Source organism: Trichechus manatus, unplaced genomic scaffold, assembly GCF_000243295.1.
Source record: "Trichechus manatus latirostris isolate Lorelei unplaced genomic scaffold, TriManLat1.0 scaffold00162, whole genome shotgun sequence".
NCBI classification, from domain to species: domain Eukaryota; kingdom Metazoa; phylum Chordata; class Mammalia; order Sirenia; family Trichechidae; genus Trichechus; species Trichechus manatus.
The window spans coordinates 598,866-619,334 of NW_004444098.1; the positions used below are offsets into that span (position 1 = coordinate 598,866).

General features: G+C 41.0%; 1 protein-coding gene across 1 annotated transcript in view; it reads left to right on the forward strand.

The window, feature by feature from the left end:
- The window catches only part of ACE2 (angiotensin converting enzyme 2), a 45,306-nt gene that overhangs the window by 15,170 nt on the left and 9,667 nt on the right, over positions 1–20,469 (forward strand). The window contains exons 5-14 of the mRNA XM_004386324.2: positions 1,809–1,906; positions 3,892–3,997; positions 6,472–6,569; positions 9,920–10,089; positions 12,225–12,451; positions 14,991–15,135; positions 16,631–16,729; positions 17,450–17,572; positions 17,962–18,134; positions 19,342–19,400. Of these exons, the coding sequence (XP_004386381.1) occupies positions 1,809–1,906; positions 3,892–3,997; positions 6,472–6,569; positions 9,920–10,089; positions 12,225–12,451; positions 14,991–15,135; positions 16,631–16,729; positions 17,450–17,572; positions 17,962–18,134; positions 19,342–19,400 (1,298 nt within the window). The remainder of the gene's footprint in view (positions 1–1,808; positions 1,907–3,891; positions 3,998–6,471; positions 6,570–9,919; positions 10,090–12,224; positions 12,452–14,990; positions 15,136–16,630; positions 16,730–17,449; positions 17,573–17,961; positions 18,135–19,341; positions 19,401–20,469) is intronic.

A 20,469-nucleotide genomic window follows, 5' to 3' on the forward strand; every position in this document is an offset into this window, starting at 1 on the left:
TCCCCAGGGAGTCTGGAGACTGAATGGGGATTTCACCTTTCAGAAATGATGAGAGAGAGGAACCCTGCCCCTCGCCTAATCCCCCACCTGGCCACACTTCACTCTCAAAGGTCATTTGGGTGTCTACCTCAGGGTATTTTCCCAGAAAGACAAAAATCAGATTCGTTTAGGCTGCAAACCCATTCTTTTCTCCAGTTGTGATTGTAACTCAAGGAGCCCTGTGGCACAGCGGTTAAGTACTCGGCTGCTAACCGCAAGGTTGGCCGTTTGAACCCATCCAGTGGCTCCACGGGAGAAAGACCTGACAATCTGCTTCCTTAAAAATTACAGCCAAGAAGACCGTATGGGGCGGTTCTACTCTGTCACATGGGGTCGCTCTGAGTGGAAAATTAACTCGATGGCACCTAACAACAGCACAACAAATTACAACTTAAAGCATGTGGTCATCAAAATCTTAACATGGGGAGGCATTTCCATATCCCTTAATTTATGCTCCTGCCTGAATAATGAGCTGAAGTCACCGCATCATAACCAACTTCACACTTTTGGTGATCCACGGCCTCCTGGGGCTGAGTAAGGAAGAATTTTTTCGTCTGTTCTTTCTAAATGTCTTCCACCATCACTTAACCCCGTATTCTCAAGCTATAGGCAAGCTGGAGACAGTAGCTGGTCAACAATGAAAACAAACAAACAAAAAATATCCTGCCTATCCTTCCATCCAAATATTTATTTCTCTCCTCATTTGCCTGATCATTCATTGTCAATGTGCCTGTAAAAGTAAAAATTACTAAAATGCGTTTGCCAACTTGATTAGCTGATACCCTAATACAAGCTCACGTTTCCTGATGAAGAGATACTAAAGGAAGCACATCAAGATGCACTGTGCATGCATATGATTTGCACATAATTTCCAAAACAAAACAGGCCCATAGTGACAAGGTCTAGGATGACCTTATGAAAATATAAGGCCCTGAGCAAAATTAGAATGAAATGATTTAGAGATCCAATCATGTGTTTTCAAGTTGAAGATGCAAACTGACCTATGGAGAGGGTCAAGACCCAGGATTAACAGGCTAGGAGTGCGCCTCTGCCCCTTACCAGCTGTGTAACCTCTCTAAGAGCAGGCTGCTAATCTGCATAGTAAAACCAAAAATCGAAACTCATTGTTGCCAAGTCAATTCAGACTCATGGCGACCCCATGTAATAGAGTAGAACTGAGTTCTTTAGGGTTTTCTTGGCTGTAATCTTTATGGAAGCAGATCGCCAGGCCTCTCTTCCATGGTGCTGCTGGGTGGGTTTGAACTGCCAATCTTTCGATTAGTATTCTAGCACAAACACAGGGACCAATCTGCATAGAGGGGGTTATAATAATGATACTTTTGTGGGGTTTTGTGCTTATTAAATGAGATGTTGTTGTTGTTGGGTGCTGTTGAATAGATTTTCAACTCATAGTAGAATTCAGAGTAGAACTGCCCCATAAGGTTTTCTAGGCTGTAAACTTGATGGGAGCAGATCTCCAGGTCTTTCTCCCACAGAGCTGCTGAATGGGTTCAACTCACCAACCTTTCCGTTAGCAGCTGAGTGCTGAACTGTTGTGCCATCAGGGTTCCTTTAACAGATATTAGCCAGTGTTATTATTCACTTGCTCCCTCTGAGTTGATGTTTAGAAGGGTGATAAAAATGTGATAAACCTTCGGATTTCTTCTAACTTCCCAATAAGGCTAATTTATGTACATTGTGCTTTCTCTCTTTCTTTCCTTTATGTTCCCCTCTTCCTCCCCCCACCCCCACGCTTTTCTTTTTAACAGGTTATGAGGACTATGGGGATTACTGGAGAGGAGATTATGAAGCAGATGACTATCACCGCAGCCAGTTGGTTGAAGATGTGGAACGCACATTTGCGCAGGTAACCTAGGCACTGCACGCAGAGACAGATGTGGGGGCACTGCATGGGAAGATGAGTGGCTGAAGGGATTCCAGCTTGTTCTTGACACGCTGGTCTGCCATTCCCTGGCCCTGTAGAGTCATGGACTATTAGAGCTTGAAGAGATTTTAGAGAGCAATAGGGCAACTCTCGCAGACGATCAGCTTCTTTCACAGTTGTCTTTCTACTTCTGCTGGCCTTCTCTTTCCAGCCACTGACCAGCAATTAGCCATAGAAAGATTATCGGAAGGAATGGTCTTTGTGAGCTACTTGGGGTTGGTACTGACTTCCTTCAGTGGCAGAACCATAGGCTTTGCTTCCTTTTCTCAGGACTATTGACACCATTATTTCCTTAGCCTTTTGTCTAAGGAAGCCTTCATGGGGTAGGGAAAGTCCTATGAGCAGAAGTGTCCCATTGGCACTTCCCAGTGTCCTTCTCTTCCTTCATTTTCACCCCCATGTCTCCCCTTTGTCCCTGCCCCTTCAGGCTTCTTATGTGATTGCTGGCTTCTCTCTCACAGCCATAGTTGGGTAGAGCTATCAAAAATGGAAGCAGAGCAAAAAATCCTCCAAAAAACAGAAATGGGTAAAAGATTTGAATAAATACTTCATCAAAGAAATTAAACAAATGGCAAATAAACAAGAAAAAAGTTATTGGAGAAATGCAAATTAAAATCATGATGAGAATCCCCTACACACCCACCAGAATGGCTATGATCAACAAGCCTGACAATACCAAGTGTTGACAAAGGTATGAAGAAACTGGGGCCCTCATACAAGGCTGGTAGATATGTAAAATAATATAGCCACTTGGGAAAATAATTTGACAGTTTCTTAAAAAAGTTAAACACACACTTACCATATGACCCAGCTATTCCACTCCTAGGTGTCTACACAAGAGAAATGAAAACATATATCCACACAAAGATTTATCCATGAATGTTCATAGCAACATTATTCATAATAGCCAAAAAGTGGAAATAACTCAACTGTCCTTCAACTGGTGAATGGATAAACAAACTACGACATATCCACACAAGGGAATACTATCCACTAATAAAAAAGAATGAACTGTTGATATATGCAACAACATGGATGAACGTCCAAAAACATTATGCTAAGTGAAAGAAGCAAAACACAAAAGACCACATATTGTATTATTCCATTTATATGAAATGTCCAGAATAGGTAAAACTATAGAGACAGAAATGAGTTCAGTGATTACCTGGGGCTGGGAATGAGAGTGTAATTAACTGCGAAAGGGTACAAAAAACTTTTGGGGGTGTTGGTGATGGTGGTATGGTTCAACAACTGTATATAAATTTACTAAAACTCAGGAAGTTGTACACTTAAAAAGGATGAATTTTCTGGAATGTAAAGTATACCTCAATTTTTTTCATCCTTCATTAAGTTTTTCAAAAATTTCATTTTTTTGTTGTTGTTGAGAATATACACAGCAGAACATATACCAATTCAATAGTTTCTACAAGTACAATTCAGTGACATTGATTACGTTCTTCAAGTTGTACAACCATTCTCATCAGCCTTTTCCAAGCTGTTCCCCCCCATTAACATAAACTCACTGCCCCCTAAGTTTCCTATCTAATCTTTCGAGTTGCTATTGTCATTTTGATCCCATTATACCTCAATTTTTTAAACAGAAGTAGATAGCACCTTAAAATGAATTTTTTTGTTTTTTGTTTTTTTGCATCTGCTTTCATTTTGGGACCTTGTGTTCCTCTAGGTGTCTTTCTTGCTTCATGCAGTGGAGCTAGTCATCTTTAATACCTGAGAAGAAGGAATGCTTTTGAACTCTTCAGCATATTTGAGAGAAGAAGAAAACTTTTCCTCATTCTTTAGGGAAATTCTAATTGTTTAAGGGAGCTCCTATATCTAGTGTTGGGGATTTGGGATTGGAAATTGGAATCTGCATGTTTGGTCTTAAACTTTCTTTCTGGACTTTTCAGATTAAACCATTATATGAACATCTGCATGCCTATGTGAGGAGAAAGTTGATGGATACCTACCCTCACCGAATCAATCAGACTGGATGCCTCCCTGCCCATTTGCTTGGTAAGAAACACCGGAAATTCTTTGAGTACTTAGCTCTAAAGAAAACATTTAGAAAAGTCTATGACTGAAGAAAAGTTAGTAACATCATAGAAATCACATTTTGAAAGTGCTTTATTCAACAGAAAGGCCATTTTAAATCGTCCTCTATTGCATTATGTTATTTTATACATAAAAAGTTATTATGTTGGCCACAATCTGAAGGATAAGGGGATTATTTAAGATAACGGAAGAAATAATTCCAAGTTCAAATGAGAGTGGAAATGGGGAAAAATCGTTTTTACTACTCAAGTTGGTTGGCTAAGCTCCCAAGATGGAATTTGGGATTTCAGTATGGTATTGTTAGCAGAAAGAAACATAGTAGGCAGGAAGTGGTCAGGGGCGAGAGCAAGGCTTTCCAGAACTAAGGTGTAGCTGGAGTGAAAGCTTGGGAAGTTCATTTTAGACTGCACTAATCACTCTTGCTGAAGAGTACTTGTCTTGGAATCATTTGAGTAATGAATGAAGTCTTCTTCAACGTGAAGGAAGAAGCCTAGCTTAGGAGGAGAATCAGTAATCAAGAACTTTGAGTCCTGCCACTGAGCCTTTGTAGACCACCCAAGATCTGGGGCTCTTTATCAAGCCCTCCTCCTTCTCCATCCAGGGAGTGGTTGTCCCCTACCCTACCCCAGCAGATGAGGCCGAATAACGTATCCCGTACCTGTTGCCTTAGAGTCGATTCCTACTCGTAGTGACCCTATAGGACAGAGTAGAACTGCCCCATAGGGTTTCCAAGGAGCAGCTAGTGGATTTGAACTGCCAACATTTTGGCTAGCAGCCAAACATATCAGTGTTCAGAAATTCCATGTCGCGCATACAATAGCATTCTTATTGCAGTCGAGTTAAGTTGCTTGCAGCTAATTCTCCTCCACAGCCAAATGTCATGTCTGTGAGCAAGAGAGAATATAGATGAAGGACCTATGGAGTCTTTCTACTCTAAAGTAACTAGAAAATCCTCTGTACAGGTTATGTTCAATAATTTAGCTTCTGCTTAAACATGTCTGGTGTGATAGGGCTCTTCCTTCTAAGGTAGACCAATCAATTGTTAGATGGCACCAATTATAAGATAGTTCTACCTTATGTGGAACTGAATTAACACTCCTCTAAAGCCTTCAATTCATTACTCCTAATTCTGGTTACCCAGAATATGTCAATTCTTCTCCAAGATGAACTTCCAGATATTTGGAGATAAACTTCACATGAAACTCGGCATACTACCTGGCAGAGGACTATGTGCTCAATACATTTTAGTGACTGTTATTATTATTATCATGTATACACTCTTTTCTTTTTTTCAAGTTAAATATCCCACACAGAGTTTCAGCCATTCCTCAAAATCCCATTTTCCCCAATTGTTCTTCTTTGGATGAGCTATACTTTGTCAGTGTTCCTTTTCAAATGTTCAAATACCATGCCCACACTGAACAGTTACTCTAGATGACTTTTGACCAACATAGAGAAAAACGGTACCATGACTGCTTTTTTTCTAGACAATGTAAGTCTGTTGATTTAGCCTAAGGTCACGTTTGATTTTAGGAGCCATGTCATATTGTTTAATGGCTCACATTTTTGTCTTTTACGTATGGACTGTGTTTCAGCCAAAGGTCACATATCATATACTTCTATGATGGATAGGTTTTTCTTTAAGATTTAAGCATCAGACTTCACATTTATCTTTACTAAATTTTATCTTTTAAAACATGAGTTTTTCAAATTACACAGTTAAGTGTATTACTATGTTAGTTGCCATGGAGTCAATACCGACTCTTGGTGACCCTATGTGTGCAGAGTAGAACTGCTCCATAGGGTTTTCAAGGCTGTAACCTTTCAGAAGCAGGTTGCTAGGTCTGTCTTCTGAGGTGTATCTGGGTGGGTTGGAACTGCCAAACTTTCAGCTAGTAGTCGAGCATTTTAACCATTTGCACCACCCAGGGATACCTATAGTAACAAAAGTGAACCTTAGTTACTAGTTAGTAGAAGTTCCTGAATGACGAGCCTATACAATCTCTTGAATCAATACCAGGCATTGTTAATAGTTAGTTTAATTTGTAGTATTTTGTGGATGGTGGCTTGTATACATCCCTTTCTAATCTATGGTACCTTTGATGTCCCATCTATTTAATAAATTGGACCTTTGAATCATAGTTTGGGATGGGAGAAACTGGGGTGGTTTACTAACAAGCTTTGCCTAACCACATAATCTCCTGCCATTTAAACTTTCTAGAAGAGATAGAAGAAGAAACAAGGGTTGAAAATGTAAAATAAGAGAAGGAAAAAAGGGAAAAAGAGATAGTGAAAGGGAAAGGCAGAAAGTGGATTAAATCTAGAATATTGTATGGCCTGCTCACCAAAACCAACCTCATGCACTATGTGAAATTGAGTCTGTATTTCTGCTGTCTTTGTTATATGTTAACTGAAAAAATTTTTTTTTTAACTAGGTGATATGTGGGGTAGATTTTGGACAAATCTTTACCCTTTGACAGTCCCCTTTGGAAACAAACCAAACATAGATGTTACTGAGGCAATGGTGAAACAGGTAGGAAGAAGAGGGCTTACAAACAAAAAAATCTAAACTCTCAGCTTCATTTCTTTTTATGTTGGTCTTCTGTTCTTATCTTTTGTATATGAAACTATATAAATGAAAACATTTCAAGCTCATTTACATTTATTTTTCTCATGTAGCTGTCTTTTCATGGAAAAGTAGTTTATAATGTCAGTGACCGCAAGTACCTTGAATAACATGTATGGTGTTGATCTTTCTGAAAGGCATTCAAAATGGATATGCCCTGAAGTTTCCAGTAAGCAGGAAGATGTGGAATTAGCAATTAATTGGCATCACTCTTTCTAAAGTTAGTCACTGTGAGGTAATCAGTTACTCTCTTAGTTATCTAGTGCTGCTGTAACAGAAATACCACAAGTGGATGGCTTTAACAAACAGAAGTTTATTCTCTCACAGTCTAGGAGGCTAGAAGTCCAAATTCAGGGCACCAGCTCCAGGGGAAGGTTTTCTCTCTCTGTTGATTCTGGGGGAAGGTCCTTGTCATCTATCTTCCCTGATCTACGAGCTTCTCAGCTCAGGGACCCCGGAGTCCAAAGGACACGCTGCCCTCCTGGCGCTTCTCTCTTGGTGGTATGAGATCCCTCTCCTCTCTGCTCAGTTTTCTCTTTTATATCTCAAAAGAGATTGACTCAAGATACAGCCTAATCCTGTAGATTGAGTCCTACCTCATTAACATAACTGCCTCTAATCCTGCTCCATTAGCATCATAGAGGTTAGGATTTACAAGTAGGATAATCACATCAGATCACAAAATGGTAGCCAACCACACAGTACTGGCTATCATGGCCTAGCCAAGTTGATACACATTTTAAGGGGACACAATTCAAACCATAGCAATCACTAATCTCTATAAGCAGTAAAATAAACAAGGAGAGCATTAGAAGATTTTTGTACATTGTTTTAAAAATCATTCTTGTTAAAAATATTGTGAGTCTTTAAAATAATTTTAAAATCACCTTTATTTTACCATTTTGGTATAATTGTTTAACTTTTCTGTGTCCCCTACCATTGATGGAATCATACTGCAGTTATAATTACATATTTTTTTCTTTATTCAGCTAAAATTCTACCTTTCTGAGTAGACTTCCTAATCGTCCTTTTATTGGCTATATACAATTTCTTCAGGTGGTTGTACCATAATTTGCTTAACTGTTTGTGCATTGCCAGACCTTTGCTTGTTAAAGGTTTAAAATCTGTAAGTAACATTGCAAAGAACATCTCTGAATACATAATATACTCTTGGAAAATGTCCACTGTAGAATAAAAACATGCAGCTGCATGGGCCTCCAAACTCTTGTTTTACAGATTGAGGCCAGTTTTCCTCAATGAGGGGTGACGTAGGCATGTGGCTGTCCTAGCCCCATCTCAGTGGAGCAGCAGTAGGGGCCTATCTTTATGTAGCTCCCTAGACAATCTAAAGTGTTTTCACGCCCACCATCTCTCCTAATGTTACCCTTACAACAAACCTATGAAACTGTCAGAATAGGCATTGTGACAGTTCCATGCTGTAGATGAAGAAACGGAGGCCCAGGTAAATTGATTTGCCCAAAGTCACAAAAAGAGTCAGGGACAACTAAGGTTTGAACTTAGAACTCCTAATATTTCCGGTCTGGTTTTCTCTTCATTCATTCTTTCTTCAGTCAATAGATTTTTTTTAGCATTGTTGATCACAATTTGCTTTTGGTATTGATAGTTTATTAGAGTGTTTTTTAACTTCTCAACTCATTGGTATTTTCATGTAAAGTTTTAGAATTTTAAAAAATAATTTATTTATTTTTTTGTTGTTGTTGTTGTAAAAATATACACAGCAAATCGTACACCAAGTCAATAATTTCTGCATGTACAATTGAATGACATTGATTACATTCTTCAAGTCGTGCAACCATTCTCACCCTCCTTTTCCAAATTATTCTTCCACCATTAACATATACTCACTGCCCCTAAGCTTCCTATCTAACCTTTTGAGTTGCTATTGTCAATCTGATTCCATGTATAGATAGTTTTTTAAAAGAACACAATACTCAATGCATACATTCTTTACTAATTAAGGTAAACTATTGTTTGGTTTAAAGAAGACTTCAGGGGATATTTTTGGCTTAAGGTTTGAAAATTGTCTCAGGGCAATAGTTTTGGGGGTTCATCTGGCCTCAATCACGCCAGAAAGTCTGGATTTTATGAGAATTTGAATTTTTGTTCTGCATTTTTCCCCTTTTGATGAGGATTCTGCTATAGAATCTTTGATCAAAATACATTCAACAGCTGTTAACTGTGCTTACTAGTCTACACTATTTTGGTATACATACATTCTGCTTAAGAATGCCGTACTCATCAATAACAATATTGCCTGACAGTAAGCCTTTAAAGGCCAATGGTAAACAAACAGACAAAACAACCCCATAGTTTCATGTCCTGTTTCTTATCCTCAGGGCTGTCATAGCAGAAAAACAAGACTTGACTCATCTTTGAGATCAGAGGAAGTTTTCTGTGTCAGTAAAAGTGATTAATGAGGTGTCTGTCGATGACACAAACTTAGCTTGCTCAATGTAAGTCTTATCTCCTAAGCAGGCTTAGTCAGCTCCTGGGATACTAGCTCCCAGCAGAGTTTGCTGGGTGGCGGATGCCTACTGCTGCCTCTCCCTAACTCCAGAACATTCTAAAAATTTAGACTCCCATACATACTATGAAGCCAAGGCCCAACTTCCCATTGGCTGCTGGACCATATATGGGTTTTTTTTATTCCAAAAACCGATGCATCTATGTCTGCCTCATTGCTTGTGTCTTCCACCAAGGCCTTGCCTGAGAAAGAGCTCAAGCAATGACAGTTGAGTTGAGTAGTCTTTAGTTTTCTTTTTTAAACTAATGTTGATATTTTAATGGTTATAATAAATATGTCATTGTTGTTTATGTTTATACTTGGAATATAAACTATAAAGACAAAAACACATGCATAATCTCATCTATCTTCTGTTCACATTTTCCATGCATTTCCTCATTAAGATTATACTACATGAGCAGTTTATAAATTCTACTTCTTCTCATACTATTAAATTGTAAATATTTTATGACATCAATAGCAATTTTTTATAAATAAAATTTGAATGGCTGTATAATTTTCCACTCTATAAAGGTATCATTATTTATTGAATCATTTTGATGGTTGTTTCTACTTTTTTCTCTATAAAAAATAACCATTTAAAATAGAATTCTTTGACTTAATTTTCTACTGTTTCTTAGATTAGATCCAGGAAGTTTATGCCAATGTACACATCCAACAGAAAGAATGCTGCTGTTTTAATGCTGGAATTAAATCCTGTTCCTTTTTCCAGGGCTGGAATGCAACCAGGATATTCAAAGAGGCTGAGAATTTCTTTATGTCTATTGACCTCCCTTCTATGACTCAAGGATTCTGGGAAAACTCCATGCTAACTGAGCCAGGCGATGGCCGGAAAGTGGTCTGCCACCCCACAGCCTGGGACCTGGGGAAGGGTGACTTCAGGTAGTGTGGCCCCTCTTCACAGGCTGATACTAAAATGTGGGACAATGGCAGTAGGGGTGAAGTTGGACCTGGATTCCTTCTCTGCTTCTCTTAGCACAGAAAAGATGAGCTAACTCTCCTTGAGTGAAGGCTGGGAGCCAGTGAGGGCACATCTTGGCTTTCCCAGGAATAGGGGATTATTAGCTGGCCCTACCTTGAACCTTTAGATAATCTTCCTTGTTTGGAAGTAATATACATCTGTTAGAGTTGCATGGTCGTGGAGATGTTGGTGCCCAAATTTGGAAAGGTTTGGTGCTAAGATTTATGGAAGATGCGTGTGTGCATCAGGCATTGATCCTCCCCTCAATGTTTCCCTCTTGTGAGTGAGACAGGATGGGTGAATAAAGAAGCTGGGAAAAGGGGGAAAGTGGTACACATCAGAAGAGGGGCAAAGGTATCGTGTTATGGGGAATTGGAAGAGAAGAACTGGCCACATCTAGAATAGGGGGTAGGATCAGACAGGGCTTTGTGGGTGACATTTGAACTGTGTTTGAAAGACGAGAAGGGTTTGGACAGATGGAGATGGAAGGAGGACACGGGGCTGGGAGAACAGCAGGATCCATTGAAAGGAGGTTGGACTTGGGGTGAGTACTGGAATCAGTAAGTTAAGGCTCGAATGAAGGGCATGGGAAGGAGGGTCTGTGTAACTTGGGCGAATGAGCACAGGCTTTGGAATTCCAGGTGTGCCACTTAATGACTATGCAGCTATGGGCCAGTATTTAACCTTGAGTTTCAGTTTCCTTATCTATAAAGAGGAGTAGTAATCACCAGGTTGCAGGTTTGTGAGTGTCTTAGATTGGGTTCCATAGCCTGAGATGGAGATTCTTGTGCAAATGCTTCCTTGAAGGAGTGCTCTCAAGAAAGGGGGGGGGGAGGAAGCAGGGTAGGGCAGGGGAAGGAGCTGAGCAAGGTTGTGGTCTCAACTGGAGACTTGCCTCCACCTAATCCCATGAGGCACTCTGGAGCATGATTCGTACCACGGAGTGGGTTCCACCTTGTGACAAGGGGACTAGCCTTTGTGCCCCCATGTTAGTCAGTCACTGGCTGTGAACTGCCCCAGAAGGTGGGGAGAAGATAATCTCTTGGTTGAGGCACTTCCCATTTGTCCAAGGGCAGTGAAGAAGGGAATAGCTGTTGGTTCTTAGCACCTGTGGCTGGGTGATAGGTGCATCTACCTGGTAATTGGGACCTGGGTGGGGCCCCAAGGGCATCAACTAGAGTAATGGTCCGCAGTGCTTTTCTGTAAAAGGACAGATAGGTTAGGCTTTGCGAGTCTTTGTTGCAACTACTCAACTCTGCCCTTGTAGCATGAAAGTAGTCATGTTGTTATTGTTAGCTGCCATTGAGTTGGCCCCTGACTCATGGTGGCCCCATGTAACAGAGTAGAACTGCTCCATGGGGTTTTCTTGGCTGTAATCTTTATGGAAACAGATTGTCAAGCTTTTCTTCCGTGGCACCGCTGGGTTGGTTCGAACCGCCAACCTTTAGGTTAGTAGCCGATCACAAACTACTTGTGCCACCTGGGCTCTTTAGACAATACATAATCAAATGTACTTGGCTGTGTTCCAATAAAACTTTATTTACAAAAACAGCCAGCCATCCCATAGGCCATAGTTAGCCAGCCAGCCCATAGGCTGTAGTTTGCCAACCTGTGTACTAGGAAAAAACAAAAACAAAAACCAGTTGCCATCGAGTTGATTCTAACTCAAGGTGACCCCATTTGTGTCAGAGTAGAACTGTACTCCGTAGGGTTTTCAGTGGCTGATTTTTCGGAAGTAGATTGCCAGGCCTTTCTTCTGAGGTGCCTCTGGGTAGACTGGAACTTCCAATTTTTTCGGTTAGCAGCCAAGTGTGTTAACCGTTTGCACCACCCCGGAACTCCAGTCTGTGAGTAGGAGAACAGGATTCTGCCCTGCCCATCACTTTATACTGAGCAACTAGTACAGTTTTTAGGACATAACAGGTAGGCCCTCGAGATTCATTGGTGAATAAATCTTGGAAAGATGATCCATGCTACCAAAACCCCATAAAACTCTACTGTGATGATTGGATAAACTTTGATGAGGTTGATTTTAGTTTTGCCCACTTATGTGCAGGATCAAGATGTGCACAAAGGTGACAATGGATGACTTCCTGACGGCCCATCATGAGATGGGACACATCCAGTATGACATGGCATACGCCAAACAACCCTACCTGCTAAGAAATGGAGCTAATGAGGGGTTCCATGAAGCTGTTGGAGAAATCATGTCACTTTCTGCTGCCACACCTGAGCATTTGAAAGCCATTGGCCTCCTGCCACCTGATTTTCAAGAGGACACTGGTATGAACATTCTTTCATGGCTTGTGCTAGGAGTTCTTTAGTCTGATGTGGGCAAAGGGTTTTATTATCATGCATAGGAAATATTTACTTTTTGTCACATAAGCTAGAAGGTATTTATGGGTATTTGGGAATTGCCGGAGCCCTGGTGGTGCAGTGGTTAAGCGCTCTGCTGCTAACCAAAGTGACGGCAGTTTGAACTCACCAGCCGCTCTAAGGGAGAAACATGTAGCAATCTGCTTCCATAAAGATTACAGCCTTGGAAACCCTATGGGGCAGTTCTACCCTGTCCTACAGGGTCGCTATGAGTCGGAATCAACTGGATGGCAATGGGTGGGGAATTGCTATTGGTAAAAAAATTAAAAAGTATTTATCAGAACATGCCAAATTGTGGCTTTATATCCTTGAAAAGGGAATAAGAGTGGCAGCTAAATGCATGGGCCTGGGACTCTAAGAAACATACAACACAACTTTTTTTTTTTTTTTAGCCATGCTGAAAGAGGCCCACAGAACTGAAGTGGCTTGTCCAAGGTCACCCAGCAAATTAGTGTTAGGGTTCTAATTAGATCCCTCTGGTTTTAGGTAAAAAACTTCCCCAAACATTAGAGCTGGCACAGATTCCAAAAATCATTGTACAGAGATGCAAACTGAAGCCAAGAGAAAGAAAGTAACTGGCCCAAGGTCACAAAGCAATGTAGCGGCAGGACCAGAACCAGAGCCCAAGCCTAAAACTTTTCCCGTAACGTTATGCAAAGCACAGTATGACTTGACATGTAGGCGTTCTTGACATGTGGGCGTTCAGCTGGTGGAATATCAAGATTCAAAGGGACCTAATTGTTTGTTCATCCAGCTGAAGCATGAAATTCCTGCTGTAACATCCCCTCAGATCCCGGCTATTCTTCTCTTCGGGCAACTTGGACTTGATGGAGCATGACAAATGCTCACGAGATCCAGATTCTTCCACAGGGATGCCATGGCTTTTTATTCCTCTTTGTCAGGAGGATAATTAGAGTCAAATGTCTTCTCCTCTTCCATGCATTTCTCTCCCCTCATGTTTGCTATTTGAAACCTAAACATCAGCTCCGCTGGCTGGAGCTTTTGGTCAATGAGATCAAGGTCATGAGCTCCATTTTTAGGTGAGCTGTTCACTTTGCCTTGATTGCTGGCTCCAGACTCTCTGTGATCTCGCAAGAGCCTGAGAGTAGGTCATTGTAAACCATCATCATGGCTGAAAGAGTTATTGTAAGTATAGACCCAGAAGATTATAGACCATTGGTGGCATCTTCCATGAAGGGAGCAGCAAAAAAAAAGGTAGTTAACTAATCATGTCTATTTCCTAATTTTAAAATTTCATGCATTGAAGTCAATTACCAGACAATTATTATTTTATCATTTTTTAATATTCCCTACAACAGGCAAAGATGGCTGAATCGCTAAAGTTTTTAAGATAGCACTAAAAAAAAAAATTGTTGTCCAGTCGATTCCAACTCCCAGCGACCCTAGAGGACAGAGTAGAACTGCCCCATAGGGTTTCCAAGGAGCGGCTGGTGGATTCGAACTGCTGACCTTTGGGTTAGCAGCCGAGCTCTTAACTACTGCGCCACTAGGGCTCCAAGATGGTACTAGACATGGTTAAACCACTGGCTTGAAAAAAAAAAAAACAAAACTCTTGTTTCTTCCTTGGCTCTGCCTTTGATCTGTGAATGAAGTTAAAAAAAAAAAATTCCTTCATTCCTTCCCTCCCTCCCTCTCTGTCTTCCTTCCTTCCTTCAAACATATTTATTGAGCACATACCATGTGTGTGCAAGACATTTTTCTAAACACTAGAGATACAGTGGTGTGCCAAGTAGATACTGCCCCAGTGCTTACATTTCAGTGAGCCTCATTTGTACACTAGAGATGATCTCTACTGCGTATTTTCTTCGTTAATAAAGGAAAAATAGAATAACATGGTCTATTTTCTTGGTAAGAAAGATGGCAGTGCATTTAAAGTACATTCTAGCTTTCATTATCCTGAGGATGGTGTTTTCTAGGGACCCCCCCACTCCAGATTATTGGCTTTTGACCACATCTGTCTAATATTTGTTTATTTAATAAAAACTCACAGAGGGCATCATGTCGCAGACAGTGGACACAGTCTTGAATGAGACATTAACGGTCACTGCCTTCACAGAGCTTACAATAACAAATAGTATGGCTGAGAAAGTTGATGAACTAGCCCTAGTTAGCTCTGATAAGAGGAGTTTAAGGTAGGCAATTAAAATTAGTGAAAGAAAAAAGAGGATTAGGGGCTGCCTGTGGATTTTATTTACTCATTCTATCCCAGCACTTTACCCTATTTCAAGTTCCTTAGTTGAAAAAATGAATATATACACACACATAGTATATCTGTATAGTCCACTGTCAATATTTCTCATGTAATCATCCTTATAGTAAGCATATCTTGAGGAATAATACCTTGAGATTAGGAAAATTCTCTTTGACACAAAATATTCACTGTCTTCCTCATCTTCATATTTATCCTTTGCCATTTAATTTTCAGAAACAGAACTGAACTTCCTACTCAAACAAGCGCTCACGATTGTTGGAACTCTGCCCTTTACTTACATGTTAGAGAAGTGGAGGTGGATGGTCTTTAAGGGTGAAATTCCCAAAGAGCAGTGGACGAAAAAGTGGTGGGAGATGAAGTAAGTCAATGAGTATGTAAATCGGTAAAATGTTTTCTCATGAGTTTGCCGTTTATTTAGAAAAGTATGAAAGCATCTGACTGTCCTATGGGGACACACACACATACAGACTACCGGTATCTATATTCCATTGCCTGAGGGCTTCTTTTGACCACCAGACCCTTTACATGGCAGGAAGGGCTGAGGAACTAACACTGCTCCCGTCAGCCCTCGGCCAGGGGCTGATGGGAGTTGGTGGATAAATAGCTCAGCTCCTTGCCCTCAGGTGGGAAACTCTGAGGTGAATGCTCTCCACTGACTCCTAGAGTTCTTCGGGGGGATTAAGCTCCAGTTACCCGCAGTGGTAACTTGCTTGATAACACACCTTTTTGGGGGGGCAAAGGGGGAGGTTCTGCTTTCTTTTCCATGCCTCACTTCCTCACTCCTTTGCTAGTGTTCCCTAGGGTCATCTCTCAGGACCTTGTCTCAGGGTCTGCTTCTGAGAGGAACCAATCTAAAACAATTAGGATTGGTGTTCTCAGAGAATGCTTCATAGTCAGAATAACTGGGATTTCAATGGCTAAATCTTGAAGGCTTGTGACATGGGTTTAAGTATGTAGAAAAGATAAGGATATTCAGGCTAGAGCAACGCCATCAAACCATACCCACGCACACGCAAACACGCACACCCCCCCCCCCAAAGTGCCTCCTTTTTATTTTTTTAAGTCTTCAGTTAGGTGCCATCTCCTCAGACAAAATGTCCTTGGCTCTGCCCCCTACCCAAGCAGGGTCAGGCGACACTACCTAATGTCCAGTTTCTTAAGCGTGGGGGCCCCCCATTAAACTGTGGTGTTCTTTAGTAAGTGGTCAATTTATTCATTTTTTAATTTATTCTTTTGTGCATTATTTAAAACAAAAATGCTGTCTGCCAGGAGCACGTAAAATGTGGTGCCACAACATGATGAACAGAATGTCACTGAGTTGTACATGTAAAAAATGTTGAAACGGCAAATGTTTTGTCATATGGATTCTCACCACAATAACAAAAAATGTGGTGCCGGAGAGTAATTATTAGGGCCTTCACGGTACATTTTTGGCCATGCAATAGCGAGCGCTCGATAAATTTTATTTTATTTTATGGCCTTACTCTTTGTTTTAAAGACATAGGCATTTTCCAATGGTATCTTCTGGCTGAATGCAAAAAAAGAGACAACCACACAATGGGCTTTGTTGTTGTTGTTGTTGTTAGGTGCGGTCGAGTTGGTTCCAACTCTTAGCAACCCTGTGTACAACAGAATGAAACACTGCGCGGTTGTGCGCCATCCTCACAATCGTTGCTATGTTTGAACCCACAGTTGCAGCCACCGTGTCAGTCCCTCTTACACTGTTTTTATTTCACCTGACAACCAGTTCCAATGTGCATACCACTGACTAATGAAACAGCACAGGCTGTGCCCAGCTCTCCCTTGTCATGATGGGTGACCCGTGGCTAATGTATCTTCTTTTCTCCCTAAAGGCGAGAGATAGTTGGGGTAGTGGAACCTGTACCTCATGACGAATCATACTGTGACCCCGCGGCTCTGTTCCACGTTGCTAATGACTACTCGTTCATCCGGTAAATGACAGTTCTGTTCTCACTCTTTAACTTCTAGGGTTTGTGGACCCCTGTACTAGTGGCAAAGAAGTAGGGATCAATGAAATGGTGATGATAATTTATCTTTCTATCTCCACGCCCCACCCTAGAAGCTCGAAAGAGATGATCACTTTCCATTCAATTTAACATAACATGATTTATTGGATTAAATAAAACTTGTGTGCCATCCGTTTGCCCCCATCGAGGAATTACTAGTATCGTTGGGAGAAATAAAAAGCTTTTTTGTTAGTTTTCTCATTACTGACAGAGTTCAGAGAGTACTGTAATAGAAAGAACATTTTTAACTTGGAGTCCAAAAACCTACGTTCCTCACCTATTGACACCCCGACCCTGAGTTTCCTGAGCCTCCGTTTCTTTATTTGTAAAGTGGAAATAATGTCATCGTCCTGCTATAAGGATCAATTAATATTATTCATATAAAAGGGCTATAAATCTGTACAATACATTATAAGTATAAACTAACATTTAAGAAAGTAATACTGCATTGCTTATCAGCTGATATATAAAATACAGGTAAGTTATGATGAGTTTGTAGGGTTCACGTTTGGGTCTTTCTGGAAAGAGAGGTTTGACTAGTACCTCTGGTTCCTTGGGCTGCTGAATTCAATTTTTTGCCCCAGTCAATGATTCTACCATCGTAACTAAACACAGAACTGCCTTTTTTCTTTGTCTCTTGTACAGGTATTACACAAGGACCATTTATCAGTTCCAGTTTCAAGAAGCCCTTTGTCAAGTGGCTAAACATGAAGGTCCCCTGCACAAATGTGACATCTCAAATTCCACCGAAGCAGGGAAGAAGCTGCTGTAAGAAATGCTTCTAAATGGTGAACCTCTCCTAGCATCCATGCCTACGCTTGAATTTGGTTTTATATTTTCTGAAAAGAAAATGTTTGGCTTCAAAATGTCCTTTTCTACATATTAAATGTTTAATTTGTGGTCAGGTAGAAACCAAGAACTTGCAATGGTTGGACCAGCCATCTCCTCTCTCCACATCCAATCTACAGAGCTCCCTTTGTAGTAATTGGAAAGGCAGAGAGCGTGAGGGATGAATACACTTGTTAATACACTTTATTCTCTTATCCGCCAGGAGCAAACTGAGCCAAGTCAAAGAGAAGGAACCATAGACTGTAGGTGTAAATAGAGGTAGATCTGGAATCCCTCAAATGGCCCTGAACCCTTCTTTTTTCATATAGCGGTATGCTGAGCCTTGGAAAATCAAAATCCTGGACCTCAGCATTGGAAAATGTTGTAGGAGCTAAGAATATGAATGTAACACCACTGCTCAACTACTTTGAGCCCTTGTTTACCTGGCTGAAAGAGCAGAACAGCAATTCTTCTGTGGGATGGAGCACTGACTGGACTCCATGTGGGTACCAATGAGTTGACATGTTTCGTGTTGCTCTCTCTCTGCTTCTCCCTAATCTACTCTGGCCCAAGTCTCATAGGGCTGTCACAGAGATCAGTATGTCTTCCCTGTACATAGACCCTACTTCAGACTCTGCTATGCTGGCAACTGCCATTTTATGGGGGAGGGAACGCATTGTCTGTCAAACACCTACTATGTACTAGACACAATGAAAGCTACCTTACACACCCACTCTCTTTCAAGTCCACTTTATTAGCCCCATCTTTAAAACATAATGTATAGCAGTCTCCAGCTTTCTCACCCTCTCAATGAAGCTTTATCACAATTTTTAAGCAAAGCAATTATCAATGTGTATATCATTATGCCTGCAGAGCCAAGTAATATACTACTTTATATCCTTTCTTACGTGGCTTTTTGTTTGTCCTGCAGTTTGTACATGCCTCATTTTTTTGGCACGCCTATCTTGCTATCTACATAGTATAATTTTTTTCCAGCTACTCCAACGTATCTATTATTTTCAGCCTTGTTTTTTTCCTAGAGACTTTCCTCTTAGAGTGCTAAATCCTCCTGTCTCCATCTGAACCAGTTTTCATTCTGAGTCATTCCTTTGCTGCTGTTTCTGGGGTGTGTAACATCAAGAGTTGGTCATCAAGCCGTTCAAAAGCTCCCCAGGTGATTCTGATTACAGCAACACTTGAGGGCCACTGACTTAGAGATATATTTTGAGGTTACAAAGTGTTTTACAGAAAATCGTTGAATCTACTGCTTCCTAAACTCCATGTCTTCCTTCCTGATTACCTCTTGTTTCACTGGAGCACAGCCTCCAAGTGACTTTCTAAGCAAGGATACATGGTAGGACGATCAACTGTGCCCCAAATTGCCTTTAACCACACCTTGACTTCAGTCTCCCTGTTTTCAGCTGGACACCTTCTTCCCACCATCTACCATCCCTGAGTCTCAAGACTCTATCGGGCTCTCTGGCTCTTTTGGGGTCTATATCCGCTCTGTGTACACACTATGCCATGGCTTACTGTCCCCTGAGAAAGCAGTCACCCCTCCTCCATCACTTGTCATCTTCTAAAAGTGTATTTATGCCTTGTTGAAATTGTCTTTACTAGCACTTAAGTGGGATAAGTGGAGGGGAAGGAGGTAAACACGTGGTCAATCTGTCATCTGTAACTACAGTCTTCTATTTCTTGTTAATCAGATAATGGCCAATCCATCAAAGTGAGGATAAGCTTAAAATCTGCTCTTGGAGACAAAGTGGTGAGTATCTTGGCTAGTGCGTCCATTACTTTTCAATGAATTGCCCCTAAATGGGGCACAATAAACCCATTCCAGGGTGGTCAGAAAGGTTAGGGGGCCACATGGTTCTTTTCAAGAGTACTAGCCCCAGGTTCTGGCCTTCAGCTTGTTTTGTTTTGGTAACACATTCCTTATTGGATAGGCTATGCCTACTTTCTACTTGTTGCCTTGAAGGTGTCATGAAGATCAATGAGAAAACATCTATACCAGTCCTTAAATATCAAGTACCCACCCTCCCAATTCACTCTGTCACCATGACTTGTATTTGAGGAAGAGGACTTAGGTATATTTTGAGAGATTGTTTTTAGAAGTAGTTCGTGTAGTTTTTTGTTTTAGTCAGCTACATATCCTGGCTACAACGAGTGTGGGCCGTGGACCAGCAGCATCCGCATCACCTGGGAGCTTGTTAAAATGCAGAATCCTAGGCTCCAGCTTAATCGCTTAATTAACCTGTTTAATCAGCTTAATCAACCTGCTTAATCAGCTTAATCTTCTTAATCAACCTGCTTAACAGTATTTTAACCAGACCCGCCTCTCCCCGCCCCCGCAGGTGGTTGCTATGCACAATAAAACTGAGAAGCTCTGATTTAGAACACTGTTTCTCAAACTTGGCTGCACATTGGAGCTACATGGGAAGTTTTAAAAATATGAATGCCTGGCTCTCACCCCGAAAAACTCGGATTTAATTGGTCTGGGGTGTAACAGCAACAGTTGGGCATCAAGCGGTTCAAAAGCTCCCCAGGTGATTCTAATTACAGCAACATTTGAGGACCACTGACTTAGAGATATATTTTGAGGTTACAAACTGTTTTACAGAAAATCATATTACACACACCTTCATTGAGAATTACTTTAATCAGCTATTGCTTTCTCCTGAACACCTGTCTCAGGTTATTCGGTCTGAGAAAGTAGAAGTCGCTTCAATTGGGAAAGAGGAGAGAAGGTAATGTCAGGCAGATTGAGATCAAAGACCTAGGGATGCAGGCGTGTGGGGTACCCCGAAGGCTTTGCAGCGTTTGACCACGCCCTG